This window comes from Pelecanus crispus, chromosome 2 (genome assembly GCF_030463565.1).
Source record: "Pelecanus crispus isolate bPelCri1 chromosome 2, bPelCri1.pri, whole genome shotgun sequence".
In the NCBI taxonomy this organism is placed as follows: Eukaryota; Metazoa; Chordata; class Aves; order Pelecaniformes; family Pelecanidae; genus Pelecanus; species Pelecanus crispus.
Genome location: NC_134644.1, coordinates 168,105,804 through 168,121,081, shown reverse-complemented (window position 1 = coordinate 168,121,081; position 15,278 = coordinate 168,105,804). Strand labels below are relative to the sequence as shown.

General features: G+C 41.8%; 1 protein-coding gene across 1 annotated transcript in view; it reads right to left on the bottom strand.

Annotated features, from left to right (window-relative positions):
- KHDRBS3 (KH RNA binding domain containing, signal transduction associated 3) overlaps positions 1-8,126 on the bottom strand; it is a 91,772-nt gene extending 83,646 nt beyond the window's left edge. The window contains exon 1 of the mRNA XM_075705973.1: positions 8,039-8,126. Within this exon, the coding sequence (XP_075562088.1) occupies positions 8,039-8,126 (88 nt within the window). The remainder of the gene's footprint in view (positions 1-8,038) is intronic.
- Positions 8,127-15,278: the final 7,152 nt, after the last annotated feature.

Sequence of the window (15,278 nt, the reverse complement as noted above, 5' to 3'; positions counted from 1 at the left end):
TAACTTGTAAAGTGGCAAACCACTCTAGGTTTCTGAACTTCCATGGCTGTACAAATGGACCAAGAACATCGTACTCAAGCTGTGTGAAGGCAAGTCTAGAATAGAAAAATCCGTTTTCCTTCAAACTCAGGGAGGTGTATAGGGTATAGTTAAGCATAACAAAGCCATGAAAGAGCCAGACATGATGGACCTTAGTGCATTTCACTTTTGTGGAAGTGAAATCTATCACTTAACATTACTTTGGAGGTGGGCAGAAGAGAAAAGGGTGATTTTTTACTTCACTAGTTTACCCCATAGAGCTGTATCACTTAAATCTGCATACAGAGGAGCACATCACTTCTGCTTGGTAGCAGGAGAGACAACATGAAAAAGATCAGATCCTCAGTACAAGGGTTAAGGAGCTTGAGGAGCATAAACTGAGCTGCTGACCAGAGATGCATCAGAATCAGTGCTTCCCCACCACCTCTAGTTGACCACCTCTAATTAGGACACAGATCAAAAGGAACCAGCAACGAAAACTTTGTCCATTATCAGTTAACAGAAAAGGAGACCCATGAAAGGAAGAACGACTGCACTAAAAGCAGTCCTTCCATTTCTACATCTTTTAAACACCATTATTATCCCAAAGCAGCAGGAAAAAATAGCTGAAAATATCTAAAACTTTTTGCTTTCAAACACATCTGCTTTCCAGAGTACTGTAAGTGGGTAATCAGAGGCAGTAAGATACTACAGATGCATTTACTCTGAGCACTCAGTAAATGCAGCAGTATTGAGTGTCAGAGCAACAGCAGCAATTTTGACTTCTTCCTAGATTCTTTGTCTCGTCCATGAAAAGATATCTTCCCCTACTGACTATTCCCTTTGTACAACCCAAATGGATTAATGAAATTGCAAGAAATCAGTAAATCCTCAAAGGATTCGCAACTTCAGATTTTCACTGTCACTACTTTATTCCAAGATCAGCACAGCAGCAGTTATAACAATTTTTTCTTATTAAGTGCAAGAACAATAGGTTTACTGAAATGATTTCTAATCTTTTAGGTTTCCAATTATTTTGTCAAGAAATTCTTCCTAGAAAATAAAGACCTGTAAAAGAATACCTATATAGGCCAAAAAAGTGAAAGATTTACCAACTACAAGAATTAAACTGACATTTGTTTGCTGCCTTGCAACTTTGTTCCTGTTGAGCTGCTAGCTGAAGCCAAAAGCCTGATAAACACATCAAAATAAGAAGTGGAAGGCAGCCAGCGAAACAGCAACTGGAAATGGAGAATAGGAAGGAAGGAAATCCATTCAACTTTCCAGTTTATTAATTTTACCTTGACAATAAGGTAAAAGGATGAAAAAAAGACCACACAAAAGAACAATAAGTGATAAATATGACAAAGTTGAGTTCAAGCAAAGGAATATTTCAAGACAGGATAATCACACAAAGAATAACACATGTACTGCTCAGCTGTTGAGACACTCTAATATACAGTTTTCTCACCTTAACAAAAATGTTTCCTCATTCCAACTCTCCAGTTCTTACTCTTTAATTTGCTCCTTATCATAAATAGCCAGGCTACATCTACTGTATATCCCAAGTCATTGACGATTCAGTAAAGAGCCTAATAATTTAATCAAGATCAAGTGTACAGAAATGCATCTCATTTTGAACCAAAGAGGTCAAGAGATGCAAAACCTGCCAGTTCTCATACTTAAGTGTTAACCATCCATTGCTAAAGCACTATGCTTTATTTTTTCATTTGCACTTTTTTGGCCAGACATTGCATCACCAGTTTAAAGGGCCTCTTAGCACCTTTATTTACCTCTGAAGGTAGTAAGGCAGTCAAACCACAGGTTAATGATCACTTCCACAAACCAATCAGACTAGCAAGATGCCTACAGACCCTCTCAAGCTTGCAAAGCATTGTTTTCCATGATCTTCTCAAAGATTAAGACAGATTTCTGTACCTAGAATGTCACAAGAAAATGAAATTCCCTAGTCCATATGCCCTCATGGCCTTAGCTTAAGGCCATAAAGACATTAATTTTCCAGGTAGTGTTGGACTTGGAAGTCACACTTCACTAGCAATATATGGCTCTAAAGCAACTCCACCCCCACCATGCAGCTCCCGCTGTGCCGGTGAGACTCGCCTTGCCAGGTCTCAGGGGTAGATAAACCCACTTCATCAAGATACTCCACTTGCCCAGTATAAACATCCTGTCCTTTATCATTTTCTATGTGAAAACCAGTATTAATAATGCAAACATTAAGCTTGCAAGATTCCTGCAGAGCTCAGCTAAGAACAGTCAGTTAATTCACCATAAAATATTAGGTGTGTCAGTTACCAGTTAATCCATTTAAACATGCTTTTTACTGAAACTGCTAAATACTAATTAAGTCATGCGGTGCCACACTGAATACTTTACAGAGGCTACTCAACTCTGAACTTTGATACCCAATTCTTACAAATCAAAGCGCATCCTAAATTATTTTGTTTCTTAATTACACTTGAAGTCAGAGGGGGGAGAAAAACTCAGAGGGCAGAAAGGTCGCATACATAGAATTTAAGTGCACGCAAGTTAAGTCAAACAAGCCACGGGCCAGAAGAGCAGTCATTCAGTGCTGTGACCTTCTTTCCGATTTCTCCAGTAAATAAGTACTCAGAAGGTTAGTTTTAATTTGCATGGCTGGTGTCGAAAAGGATTGCAAGTGACAAACCATGTCAGTTTAAATTTAAAACCTTTAAATTCAAGCTCTCTCATTGACTGCCAAAGTAAGTGTGCAAGTGAATTAGGAGTCAGCTTTAGACTAAATGTGATCATCAGTGAGTGGCTGCAGGCTAGAGTCATGCTTCAGAGCAGATGAGCCTAGGGTGAAGTGTGTATGATTATCTTCAGCTGCATTTCACAGCAGCCCTGGTAACACGACTGGAATACCTGATAAATCACTTCCCCAGCCTTTTAAGAGACCAAGGCTGGAATCTAATTGTTAATAAGTCCTATGACTTTCCCCAATACTGTTTTCACTGCAGTAAAAGCAAAGAGCCAACCGTTAGAAAAAGGTAGACTTTGAGGTGTTACTGAACAAGGAAGGCTGAGACATGAGGGCCGATCTCTGAAATACCCCTTCTTCACTCCAGATCTTATTACTTTTCATGCTGTTTTAAGAAAATAGAACTAGAACCAAAGTCAGCCGTGCCTGTTTTTATGGTGCTACCATCACACCATATCCATTCCTATTATTATCACTAGATTTCTCATCGTACTGAGCCTGCCAAAAAAACAATTCCCCCTGCATGTTTTCAGACTGTTGTTTTGAAGTCTCATTACTAGAAGACAACAGAAGAGTTTCTTCTTTCTAGTTAACCTCTAAGACAGACAACTTAGTGACTTGCTGTCTGAAAAAATCCATCCGAAGGGCAAATTACAAAACTATTTTATTCAAATTAATAAGATGTTCCAAGTAATCTTAAAACCCAATCAGCTTTCTTCAGCTATATTTGCTTTACAAAACACCTATGACCTTCGTGAAGTGTTTTGCCAGCCTCCAAGAGCAGGACACTTGAAACAAATGTTGCTTTTATGATTGAGACTACCATGAGAAACAAAGGAGAGTTTGAGGTTATACAGCAACAGAGCATACATAACATATTAGGGATCAGGAACAAACAGCACCGTGCATGTCTGTTCCATGCCATAAAATGCCTGTCCTCAGAGGAAAGTGGATGATTCAGTAGCAAACTGATTATTTATATCACAACTTATGTATGTCACTTCATTACATATAATCAAGTACATCTTTTAGACTTCTAATTTTTCACAATTCTATTTGTGAAAAATTAAAGAAAATCCTTGCTAACACCCAGGAGCCCTTGCATACCAAGAGATTTATTCAAAATCAATAATATCCATGGAATCTTAATTTGTAAGTTCCTGCTTCAAACATTTTTTACAAAGCTATTCCTTACTGGCTAAAAAAAAATCAGAGAGTTAGTATCTTCCACAGTGCAAAAAGTCAGTACACTTTTCCTCACACTCCACTCTCCCTGGTATTTAGGGAGGTACTGGTCTATTTGATTATTGAACTCTTAATCTAAATTTGACACACCAGCAAGCCTCTACTGATCACTACTAGTCACACAGCTCAGTAAAGTCATTCAGTATACAGCTAGCACATACAGCCATCTACTGATAGGAAGGCTTGTTATTCCTGTACATCATCTTTTTGACAATTTAAAGGAAGCCTCACCAATTTAAGACACTACCTCAAATCTCAAAGTAGCTAAAATGAGCTTTAAGGAAGAATTACACAGGTACTGTCTAGAGAAGTAAAAATTGTCTTTCACCAATGGCACCAGAACTCAAGGATTTCAGCTGCCCTAAGCTTGATTGCAGAGTCCCTCTCCACCTACACATTTAACATCATGCAAATCAAACAAGTGCCAGGCACCCGTTTTAATGTCTCCCCGATAAAAAACGTCTGGTGTCATGTTTTATTTACAGTTAGCTTCTTCCATCTGCATTTTCACTTACTTTACCCAACATACACAAAATACTTGTCATAATACTATGCACAGATGTGAAAGACAATGAAGATAAAGTAACTCTTCTCTTACAGATCTTTCAACAGTTCTACAGCATCACTTGTGAACTAACTTATGGCAACACTATACTTGCACATTTACTAACATTTATATACAACCCCAAAGTCAGCCATCAAAATAAAGGTCTCAAAAAAAGGTTAAAAAGTAAAGCTACTCAGTGCCTTGCAGTAAACACAATGAACCAGACTGATTTCAGAACAAGCATCAATTTCATACTCAAAAATGTTTTTCAGATTTTGCATAAAGTTGAGCACCTGAGAGCTGTAAATAGGAAAAATACATATACACACGTACTAAACTCTCACTTCTTTCCCAAGGTTCTTCAATTAAAGAACTTATAATAAGATAATAATTGGACATAATGTTCCAGTTCCCATTGTCTGGTACCAGCTGCAAATTAATCCTATTAGCATGGTCACTTTATTACACACGCAAAATAAGTCTACTTCCAATCCATAACATGTTTTAAAGGTTTACAGGTAAAAATATCCCCTTTTTAGGAAGGCTTAATGTTCAAGTATTACTTGTAAGTTATCTTAATTACAGCAAAGGATACAGTTTGGTCTCCTGCAAAAGATTCCTACTGTTCTAAAATTTAAGCAGCAGCCAAATGTCTTGATGGCTGTTTAAAGCAAAATTTAACAATAGGTCTTATATTTGTGTCCCAAAGAGACAAGTCTTTGAAAACTCTGCTCAAGTATTTGATAAGAAATAATCAGCCCTTTCATGCACTATGCAGGAACAATGAAGGATACTGATCTTTGATTTTAATGCTTTCAAAATGCTTAAAACAAGGTTTTGTTAGGGCAAGAAGAGATGCTGTCATCTCAATTCTGAAACACAGATTAATAATACTGCCTAGGAAAGTATTCTTGCAGCATCCTAGTTATCCCCACATTGTTCTTTTTCAACTGAAAGGCTACCCTAGAACTCTGAAAGGATGTCAAGCTCCACTTCTTTCCTGTATCATTTAAAATTATGCAATTTGTGTGTACCCAAATTCTAATTTGTAATTACAAGCATATATGCTAATGTGTCCACTTCCATTTGAGAGCTATAATTAACAGATTTTGGAAGTCTAGACACAGGACTTTTCCCTAGAAACCAATTTTCAACATGGTTAGAAATTTGTTAGCGATTTGGCTCTTTTGTCTACACAGTACACACACTTCAATTCCTTCAGCATCTCGGAAGGATTTACTAATTAAACCATACAATTCTTAGAAATCAATCTTGAGTTTCTGAAGAAAGTTGGCTGATCTACAGTATTTCAGGTAAAAAAATACAGATAGGAAAAGTAATACCATTGAGACCTCAAAATGCTATTACGTAATTAAGCTGGTTATTTTAAGCACTTAAAACCTTTGCTAAGACACTCACACATACCTGGAAGAAGCCAAACTGAGAAACATGTTACAACTATTACATATACATTTCCACTACTATTTGCCTTCATTTAACTGCACAGAATTGTTACAATTGAGAAAAAACAGTCACTGATAAAGTTAGTGTCATGACAGGATGGGTTTGTAGAACATCTCTTCTTACATTTCCCACTTGCATTATACATCAACTTCACCTTATTTGGTCCTTTGGTGACTCTGCAACTGCCTAAAATATCTATTTTGCATAGATATTATACAAATTTGCATTTTAAACTACAGTTAAACAGTTGATAGTCACACTCCTTAATCTTTTTTACCCATCTCTCGCATGTGATATACCTCAGATTTAATGCAAGACTTCACTTTCAGAGTAAGCAAAAAACCTACATACATACTAGAATAAAGATGTTGGATCCACAACCATCTACATTTTTTTCACTGACAATATCATTTATTTTTGAAGCCAAAAGTATGCATGCAGATACCAAGTATTACATGATAAAAGCAGGCAGAAGTTTGTCCTCTAACTTCTCATTTCACCGAGAACCTCAAAAAAATCATAGTCCTAAAAAGTCACAATTGTTATTAACAGCCATACAGTTATATCTACCACTATTTGTAAAATAGTAATCACAGACTTCTGGAACTTCCTCAAATAATTTACACAATGCAAAAAAGATTCTTCCTTCACTAGCTGAAAGGGAACTCCACTAATTTGCAGCCTTAAAATTTAGCTTGATATCTGAGAATTTAACAATTTTTTTATTTACAGCAAACAATACAAACACATACTTATTAACATAATTCTTCTCCCCCTATCAGCAGCAGTATCTTTACAAAGTTAGGAAAAATATGCGAAATACCAACCATCCAAGGACACACAGCTACAAATCACATGGCATAGGCATTCCACAGCTGCAACTAACTCCAGAATATTTCAGACAATAGTTGATTCTCCTCCTGATTTAAAGATGGGCATTTGCAGTCCATTACACATCAAAAACTACAACAACGCATTAAAAGAAGCCACATTGATTTAGACCCATTCCTGTCACAGGAAGTAAAGTACACTAGCACAGCTTTGTAATCACTTCAGTTGAAGCCAAAATCATTTTGGCTGTCATTAAGTTATATTAGAAGATCAGTGTGTAACTTATTGACCATCCCAAGCACTCTCTCAAGTGTTTGTCTCTCCGGAACTGTACTTGAAAGTCACCTGCCAGTTATATAATGTTTCCAAATTTACATTAAATCATGCTGTAAACCACGTAGAGTTACTTTTCCATTCAGTATCACTGAAACAAAGAGCTATAAAGCTTATCTGACATGTCAGATGCGGAAGGGGTAGGAATCACTTATTATCTGGAGTTACCTAATTGCAAAAGAAAATATGCTTTGGGGTTTTTAAAAGATTCACCAGAATGTATTGCCAGTTTGTTAATATTTTAGTTACAGAGCCAAAAGTTCCCAGGAGAGGACGTAGGTTGCGGGCTCCTTTTTCAAAAGGCTCACACGTACATACGCAATAAGCTGTTTATTGTTCAGAAAGACATTAGCGGGGTAAAGCAGGAAAAGCTTTGGGGGTTTTAATCGACTTGAAGCCCAAGCAGAGCACACAAGACCCAAGCTGTTCTACGCAAAATTCAACTTGGAACACTTCATAACTGGAGGAGCGAGCGATCCCGCCTCGCTATTGCAGAGCAACACCTCTGAAAGAGGAGGGGTCGGGGAGGCGGCCCAGCGCCCGCTCTCGTTTGGGGAAGATGCGCTGCTGCTGCCGGAGCAGCCGGGGAGCGCCGGCGGCGGGCAGAGCCCTCCCGGGCAGCGGCCGCCGGTGCCGGGCGGACCCCGCCGGCTCCTCCCCGCAGCCGAGCGCGGGGAAGGGGCCAGGAGCCGGTAGGCACCAGCAGCCTGAACACGCACGCACACACAAAAAAACCCACGAAACGGTGCAAAACGAGGAGTAAACCCCTCACCGAGCATCCTCGGCGGCCGCCGCTAACTCCGGCTCGTCCCCGCGGCGGGACGAAGCGGCCCCGCTCCGCCCCCGCCGGCCCTCACCTTGGTTGACGAGCCGCAGGGCGTGGGTGAAGGACGGGTCCAGAGAGTCCTTCTCCGCCATCAGCTCGGGCAGGTACTTCTCGTCCATGGCGGCGGCGGCCTGGAGCGGCAGCGGAGCCGGGGCGCCGGGTGCCCCCGCGGCGAAGGGGGCGGCGGCGGCGGCGCGGGTCCGAGCCCCAGGCGGCGGTAAATCCTCGCAGGCAGCGCTTCCCTCTGGCCGCCTCCCGCCCGGGGCTGCGGGGACGCATCCAGAGGGAAGCGCCGCGAGCCCCCGGCCGGGAGCGGGGCGGGAAGGGGCGCGGGCCGGGGGGACGCCCCCCACCCCGGACGAGGGACGCGGAGAAATCCCTCTGCGGAGGCGAACGGGGCTCGGGGGGAGGGACGGAGGAAGCGACGCGCCCCGGGAGCCGCTGGCCCGGGCGGGACGGGCCCCCGGGCTCCGGCGCACACACGCGAGGAAAGGGGAGCCTGTGAGGCGGCTGACTGGGGCCGCCGGCAGCTCCTCCAGCGGCGCTGCGCCGACTGAGCGGGCGAGCCCCGCCGCGCCAGGTTTAAATACCCCCGACGAGGCCACGCCCCTAACCGTCCCTGAGCCCCGCCCTCGTCCCTAAGCCCCGCCCCCGGCCGCTCCCAACGGGCGGTGATAGTACAGCCCCCTTCCCTGTCGCCCCGCCTGCTCAAGTGACGGCTCCCATTGGGTGCTGTGCCTTGTCAGTCAGGGGCCGGCCGCAGCTTCGGATTGGTGGCTGCGCTTGTCGTTCCCCGCCCCGCCGCGGGGCGGGAGGGCGGCGCTGGCGGCGGGCGGGTGCGGCGCTGAGGTGGCGCGGGCGCGGCGGCTGCCGGCGGGGAGCGGGCCGGCGCCGGGCGGCTGTGGGGGGTGCGCGGAGCGCGGTGTCCCACGAGCACCCGCAGCGGGCCCTCCCTGAGCGGAGAGCCGCGGCTGTTCCCCTCCGGCCGCCTCGATAGGCCAGCGGCCCGGCGGGCGTGCGGCCTTCGGCCTGCGGCCTGCGGCAGTGCCCTGCGGGAGCGGTGGCGAGGGGAGCCGGGAGCCGCCCGGGGGGCCCGGCCGCTGCCGGCCGCGCTCCGCTCCCCGGGACCCGCTCCCGCTCCCCGGGGCAGCGGCGCTGAGAGGGGCTCGGGGAGCCCGGGCAGCGGCCCGACCCTCCCTTCGAAATCGCAAGGGGAGAGGGAGCGGGGAGAGGCAAGATTCGGGTTTAGAGGAGTAAAACCGCGAGTTTAACTTACTTTTCTCCCCCAAACAGCGGTACTCTTCATTTATCCAGCATTTTGTACTTGCGCCTCTAGTAATACAAAGCACTTCATCAATACTAGGCAGAAAATCTTATTTCCGCCGAATTACACCGATGGGCCCTTCTAAGTGGGCTTGTGATTCAATAGCAGCCTATTTTACAAGAAAGAGAAGCAAAGTTTAAGAGCCCTTGCTCAAGCCTATTTTCCTATTTTTTCAGTGCATACACTTGGTATATTAGATCATTATTCACTTTGATCTTTAGCTTTGAGGCTTTACATAGCTTCCTCATTAGTCCTTAGGTGTTTCATCAATGAATCTTTGGTGACAAAAGCCCAAAGGAAGCGAGACCAACTATTCTCTGTAACAGAGCACAAGGGCAAAGCAGAGGAAAATTACTAAAACACCGAAGACAAAGTCATAACGCTAAAGGAACATTTTCCTCTCTCTGTTGGTTTTAAACCAACATTTACTGGAAAAGCCAATAAGAAACTTTAAGTGATAAGCTACAGTTAAAAGACCACTGAAAGTATTATCTCTGTGAATTGAGTAATCACACATTTACTTTTGTAATTCATGCAAAAAAATGTTTGTAATGTATCTTAGTCCCATCCGTGCAAGATCGGGAGAAAAAAACTCTGAAAAAAAAGGTAGCATGAGAAATCACTCACTCAAAGCTTGGAAGCAGAGGTTAAGGCTCCCTTCTCAGAATTACATGTGCTCTTTCACCTTTAAAACAGAAGGACCATATATTAAGGTATCTTATTTCTTCTTGTATTTTACAGACTGGAATATCTCATAAAACAATGTCTGATACGTTACAATATGAAATATACTTGATTTACATTCCCTCTACAACCATTCCAAATAAATCTTGACCCAGGACTAACAGAAACAAAATTACAAAGTTATAATTTAAAAGTTCTCCTGCATGACATCGAGCTTGATGGATACAGCTAAAACATACAAGCAACGGGAAGAAGCTGGATTACAATGAGTGTTTTATTTCAACCTTCCATATACATCTTCTATAGAAAACTACTGAAGTGCAGCCATCTGTTGTGAAACAGGCAGACACATACAACTTTGACACAGAGCAGTATGTAGGAGTGTAGTCTTTATTGAATGACCTGGAGCAAAATAATCCCTGTCTTTGCCAGTAAACCAAACATGTATTTAAAGTCCCTCTACAGCATACAAGACCTCAGACAGAAAGGTAGCTATATTATTAAAAATGGTGTAAAACACAATGTACCTTTCTTGGAAAGAGTCATATTCTCCCTGGTAACTGATTAAACACACATTTGGTGTTTCAAGAAACCACAGTATTTCTTCCCAAATTATACCAATTCCTTCTGGCTTACAATAGAGAGAGTCACTTACTGGATGTCTGAAGACTTGTTTCTCACCAGGTCTATAATACTATAGGAATTATAAAATTATCCATGTTTTACCCAATCGTTCAAACTCAAGCCTCCACATAACAAGTGCAGTATATTGTTTTCTCCAATAGAATTCACTAGGATGTAATAAAACAAGAGGAGGACAGAAAGGATGGGAAATTACGAGCCTCAGGCCACAGAAGGATGTGGTTAGCTGGGAATTGCCTGCTGAGCACAGTTCTTACTCTCCAGGAAAGGCAAGAAACACCAGCTTCTTAAGGATTGATTGCTTTCTTGCTACTGAAATCTATACAAAGCTTGAAAAGTGGCTTGATCAAGGAACTGCCCAGTCAGTAATAGCTTTAGTATTCACAAATGTTTAAAAGTCTCGAGCCCAAACTTTTAAAATTCATGATTTAAATGTGTTTATCCCTACTCCCTAACAGTAAACTAAACAGTTTTTTACACATGTCCACTCTGCCGTCTATATGCCTGTGGTTTTCTCAGGAAGTTAGTTTGGTAGGTGTTCATCAATCAAGAACCAGTGTCAATGTCCATTACTTCCCTTAAAGCACCACTTGTCTGACCAGACAGTGTGCCTGCCTATTTATAAGCAAAAATCATAGATGCCAAAATTAATATTCATACATAATAGAAGCATTAGGACGTGTTAGTACCTTCACTCTCTGGGGTGAGATTCACTTTCTTCTTGTACCTTTTGATGCAGCCAACAGAACATCTGAGGACTATGTGTGAAGAGGCTGAAACTGAGCTACGTCCTCTCTCTGGTGTGTAGGTTCTGTAGAACTTACTGCAGTTACGTTTTCCTTATTTGCTAGGTCAGCATAACAAGCAGTGTTTTCATCATTTAAGTCTTTGTTCCTAATATTGTAAGTACACCTAAATATTTGTAATTTTGCCTAAATTACTGTTCACTCATATTTCTATTTCGTATGACTAGCTTTATTCCCTTTATTCAGCTGCCGCTGACCATGGTAGACTTTACATGGCTCTAAGGTAGTTCTCACCTCTGATTTACCTCTGGGTTCCTGATTTAAAGCTCAGACCATAACAGACTGTTACAGAATCATTATTTAATTGAGACTTCGGCTCATTAAAATGCACACAGCTGAAGACCTATAGAAGCTGGGTCTATTTTGGGAAATAGTTTGTCACAAATACCACATCTAGTGAATATGTCCTTGATGTGACTCACCACAGTTCTGATTAGCATGTTGCTAAGTAGGTGCTGGCTTCCTTAGTATTCCAATATATCACTTGCCAATTTCTATTAGGCACATGGAAATTACCATTGCAGTCCTTTTTCCAATATTCCGGTGGCCATTTCTCTTTTTTTTAATACTTGCATGTGGGTTAAAGTATGAAAAAATAGGCAAGAGTACACTGTCATATCAAGGCATCCATCATGAATTGTTTTCAAAAGATGTGGATGCTTTCTTCTAAAAATTCATGCTTTCTTCTAAAAATAAAAATTGTATACCTTTTGCCCCATAGTTCAAAGATTAGGCTATTTTCATCCCTAATTAAACTTATTTCATTATCAGCTATGTTAAGGTTGTTTCTTGTAAAGGACTTGTATTGTTTTCATATAGTGACTACACATATGGTGGCAAAGAATTTACATGCCTGAAAGCCTTTTTTTCCCTAATGCAAGATACTTTCTTCCTGCAAACATGCACCTGTTCATCCAAGTCTTGCATTTGTTTTATACCTTCTTTTATGGTATTAAATATCAGAAATGGGCTGACAGGAACCTCGTGAAGTTCAATAAGGGGAAGTGAAAGTCTTGCACCTGGGTAAGAACAAGCCCAGGCAGCAGCACGTGCTGGGGGCCACCCAGCTGAAAAAGCAGCTTGGCAGAAAAGGAGCTGGTGGTCTTGGTGGACACCAAGTTGAACATGAGCCAGCAATGTGCCCTTGCTGCAGAGGGCTAATGGTATCCTGGGCTGCATTAGGAGGAGTGTTGCTTGCAGGTTGAGGGAGGCGATTCTTATCCTCTGCTTCATACTGGTGGGGCCACACCCAGTTCTGGGCTCCCCAGTACAAGATGGACACGGACATACTGGATAGAGTTCAACAACGGGCCATGAAGATGATGAAGGCTCTGATGCATCTCTCCTATGAGGAAAGGCTGAGAGAGCTGGCACACTTCGGCCTGGAGAAGAGGAGGCTCAGGGGGGATCTTATTAATGTCTACAAATACCTGAAGGGAGGGTGCAAAGAAGACAGAGCCAGGCTTTCGGTGGTGCCCGGTGACAGGACAAGAAGCAGCAGGGCACAAACTGAAATGCAGGAGACTCTCTCTGAACATCAGGAAACACTTTTTTACTGTGAGGGTGACCAAGCGCTGGCACAGGTTGCCCAGGGAGGTTGTGGAGTCTCCCTCCTTGGAGATGTTCAAAAGCCGTCTGGACATCGTCATGGGCAACTGGCTCTAGGCGGCTCTGCTTGAGCAGGGGGGTTGGACCAGATTATTTATTGTACAAAAGATATGCCAAAAAAGATTTTTTTGATGATTATATGCCTCATTGAAGTGTACATTTGTATTTTTTATGTTGCTATAGAGTCAGCACCGAAATAGCAAAAGGTTTATCAAGATTTTTGTTGAATCTGAACTGATTATGTTTAGTTTCCATTGTTCCTGTGTACCCATATGTGTGAAGAAAAAAAAAAAAAATATTATATCCACAAGTAACTACTATTCTGATAACCATAATTTTACATTAATGAAGGGCTACTCTTAACTTCTCCTTACGTATTGGCCTACAGTGTGTTTCCTTGAATGAGCTAAGATACTACAGTAGAACAAGTAAATGACTAAATCTTTCATGTTATGGAAAACATCATCTGTGAAATCATTCAGACTGTGATCCCAATACCATTTTCATCCTTCCCTCCCCAGTTGCTCTAGATTTCTGCCAGTCTTAGTCATCATCTTCATTATCTTCCTCAGCTCTTGTAAAGAAGAAAATATTTTTACTTGCTTTAAGCACCAACTCTGGAGAGTTAGACATGTCTCTATTCCTAGACATAACCAAAATGAGTAACACCAGTTTTCCATCAAGTGTAATTGAATTATAGATTGCATCTCCTTGTATCTTTTGCGTGTGACATTAGGATTTTGCCATAATCTGTTGTTGTTGTTGTTTTTTCAGTATAGTACCAATAATGGCTAATTCCAAACAGTCCTTCTAGTACATCATGGCAGCTTCCTTAAAAATGTCATGTGCAACAGTCATGATAAAAAGCATTTTCTTGAACTGCCATCTTCCGGAGAGCTGAAAAGTGGGTTGCTACACTCTGCCTGGCCTGAACTCCTGGTATCCAGGTAGAACACATAGTACGTAGAATGTATGAGACCCAGAGAGCAAAAAAATTACATCATCTATAACAGGTAAATTTTAGCATTCCACCTTACTGTTCTTTGTAGGTCTTAAAAGCTAACGCACTGTATCAGAACAGTCTCTCCAGTTTCTAGGGCAGTAATTGAGGCAATACATTGCCGTGAGTTCACCACCTTTTTCATTATATTCATGTATGCCAAGATCCAAAGGGCTTTTTTTCTTTCCTTTAGGCATTATTGCTAATGGCAGTTGTAACAGTGCACATAGTCCTGGAACTGCATGCACATATACCTTGATCATATGATGTGCCTGTAGGCATCATGACAAACTTGATTTTCCTTGCTCTGAAGTATTTTGTAAGATTGAAAGAGTCTTTTCTAATTTTGTTTTAAAGAAGGTGAGATGATTTTACAGCTCTCTGTCCCAATATTGGCTTTGTACACGTATTTATTAAAAATCTAGATTTTGACATTTTCCTTTATATACTTGCTAACACTCACTTCATATAGTTCTAATGATGTAAAATATATCAATATTATCATGGTGAAAAGACTTTTTTTTGTATATTCTTTTTCTCTTGTGTCATGTTAGTTATAAATACTTCCTTACTACTCCTTTCTTGATGCTGTACTGTAGCTATAAAGGAATGTTACACTATTGCTAAATTCCTCTGCTAGGTGCTTTTGCAAAATTGTGTGCTCTTTACTTTCCTATTTTCCTGCATAGTATGCTTATAAAAGTGGTTTGCTTTGTGCACTTTGTGACCGTCTTCCCTAGTGCTGGACAGTCAACATGTATTACAAGCCTTGATGCATCTGGTCCTCCCACGTACCTCTATTATAGCTCTGAACGTGGGTGATGCCCACGTGGGTGCCACTGCACCCTTATCTTTGTTATACCTGTCTTCTTCCTGGTTGCACCTCTTCTAGCATATTGTTCTGTGTGCTAATGAATGTTCTCTTTTGTTCTTAGGACAGCTTTTTCCAGTGTGAAATTGTTTGTTACTAATTTTTTGTCTTATATTCAATCCCATTAAAAGCCTGTCTTTCACAGACTGTCTTTCCTAACTGCCAAGGCCTCCTCAGCCATAACTTACCAGTTGTCTTAGTAAGACCTTGATGTGTCTCACAACATTTATCTTTGTATGGTGATGTTTTCTTTAAAAGGAAACAGAACTCAATTCAGAATGATAATCTGTGTTTTCCTGTCTGCTTGTGTGAGTTTACTGGATACCTGAGCTTTGA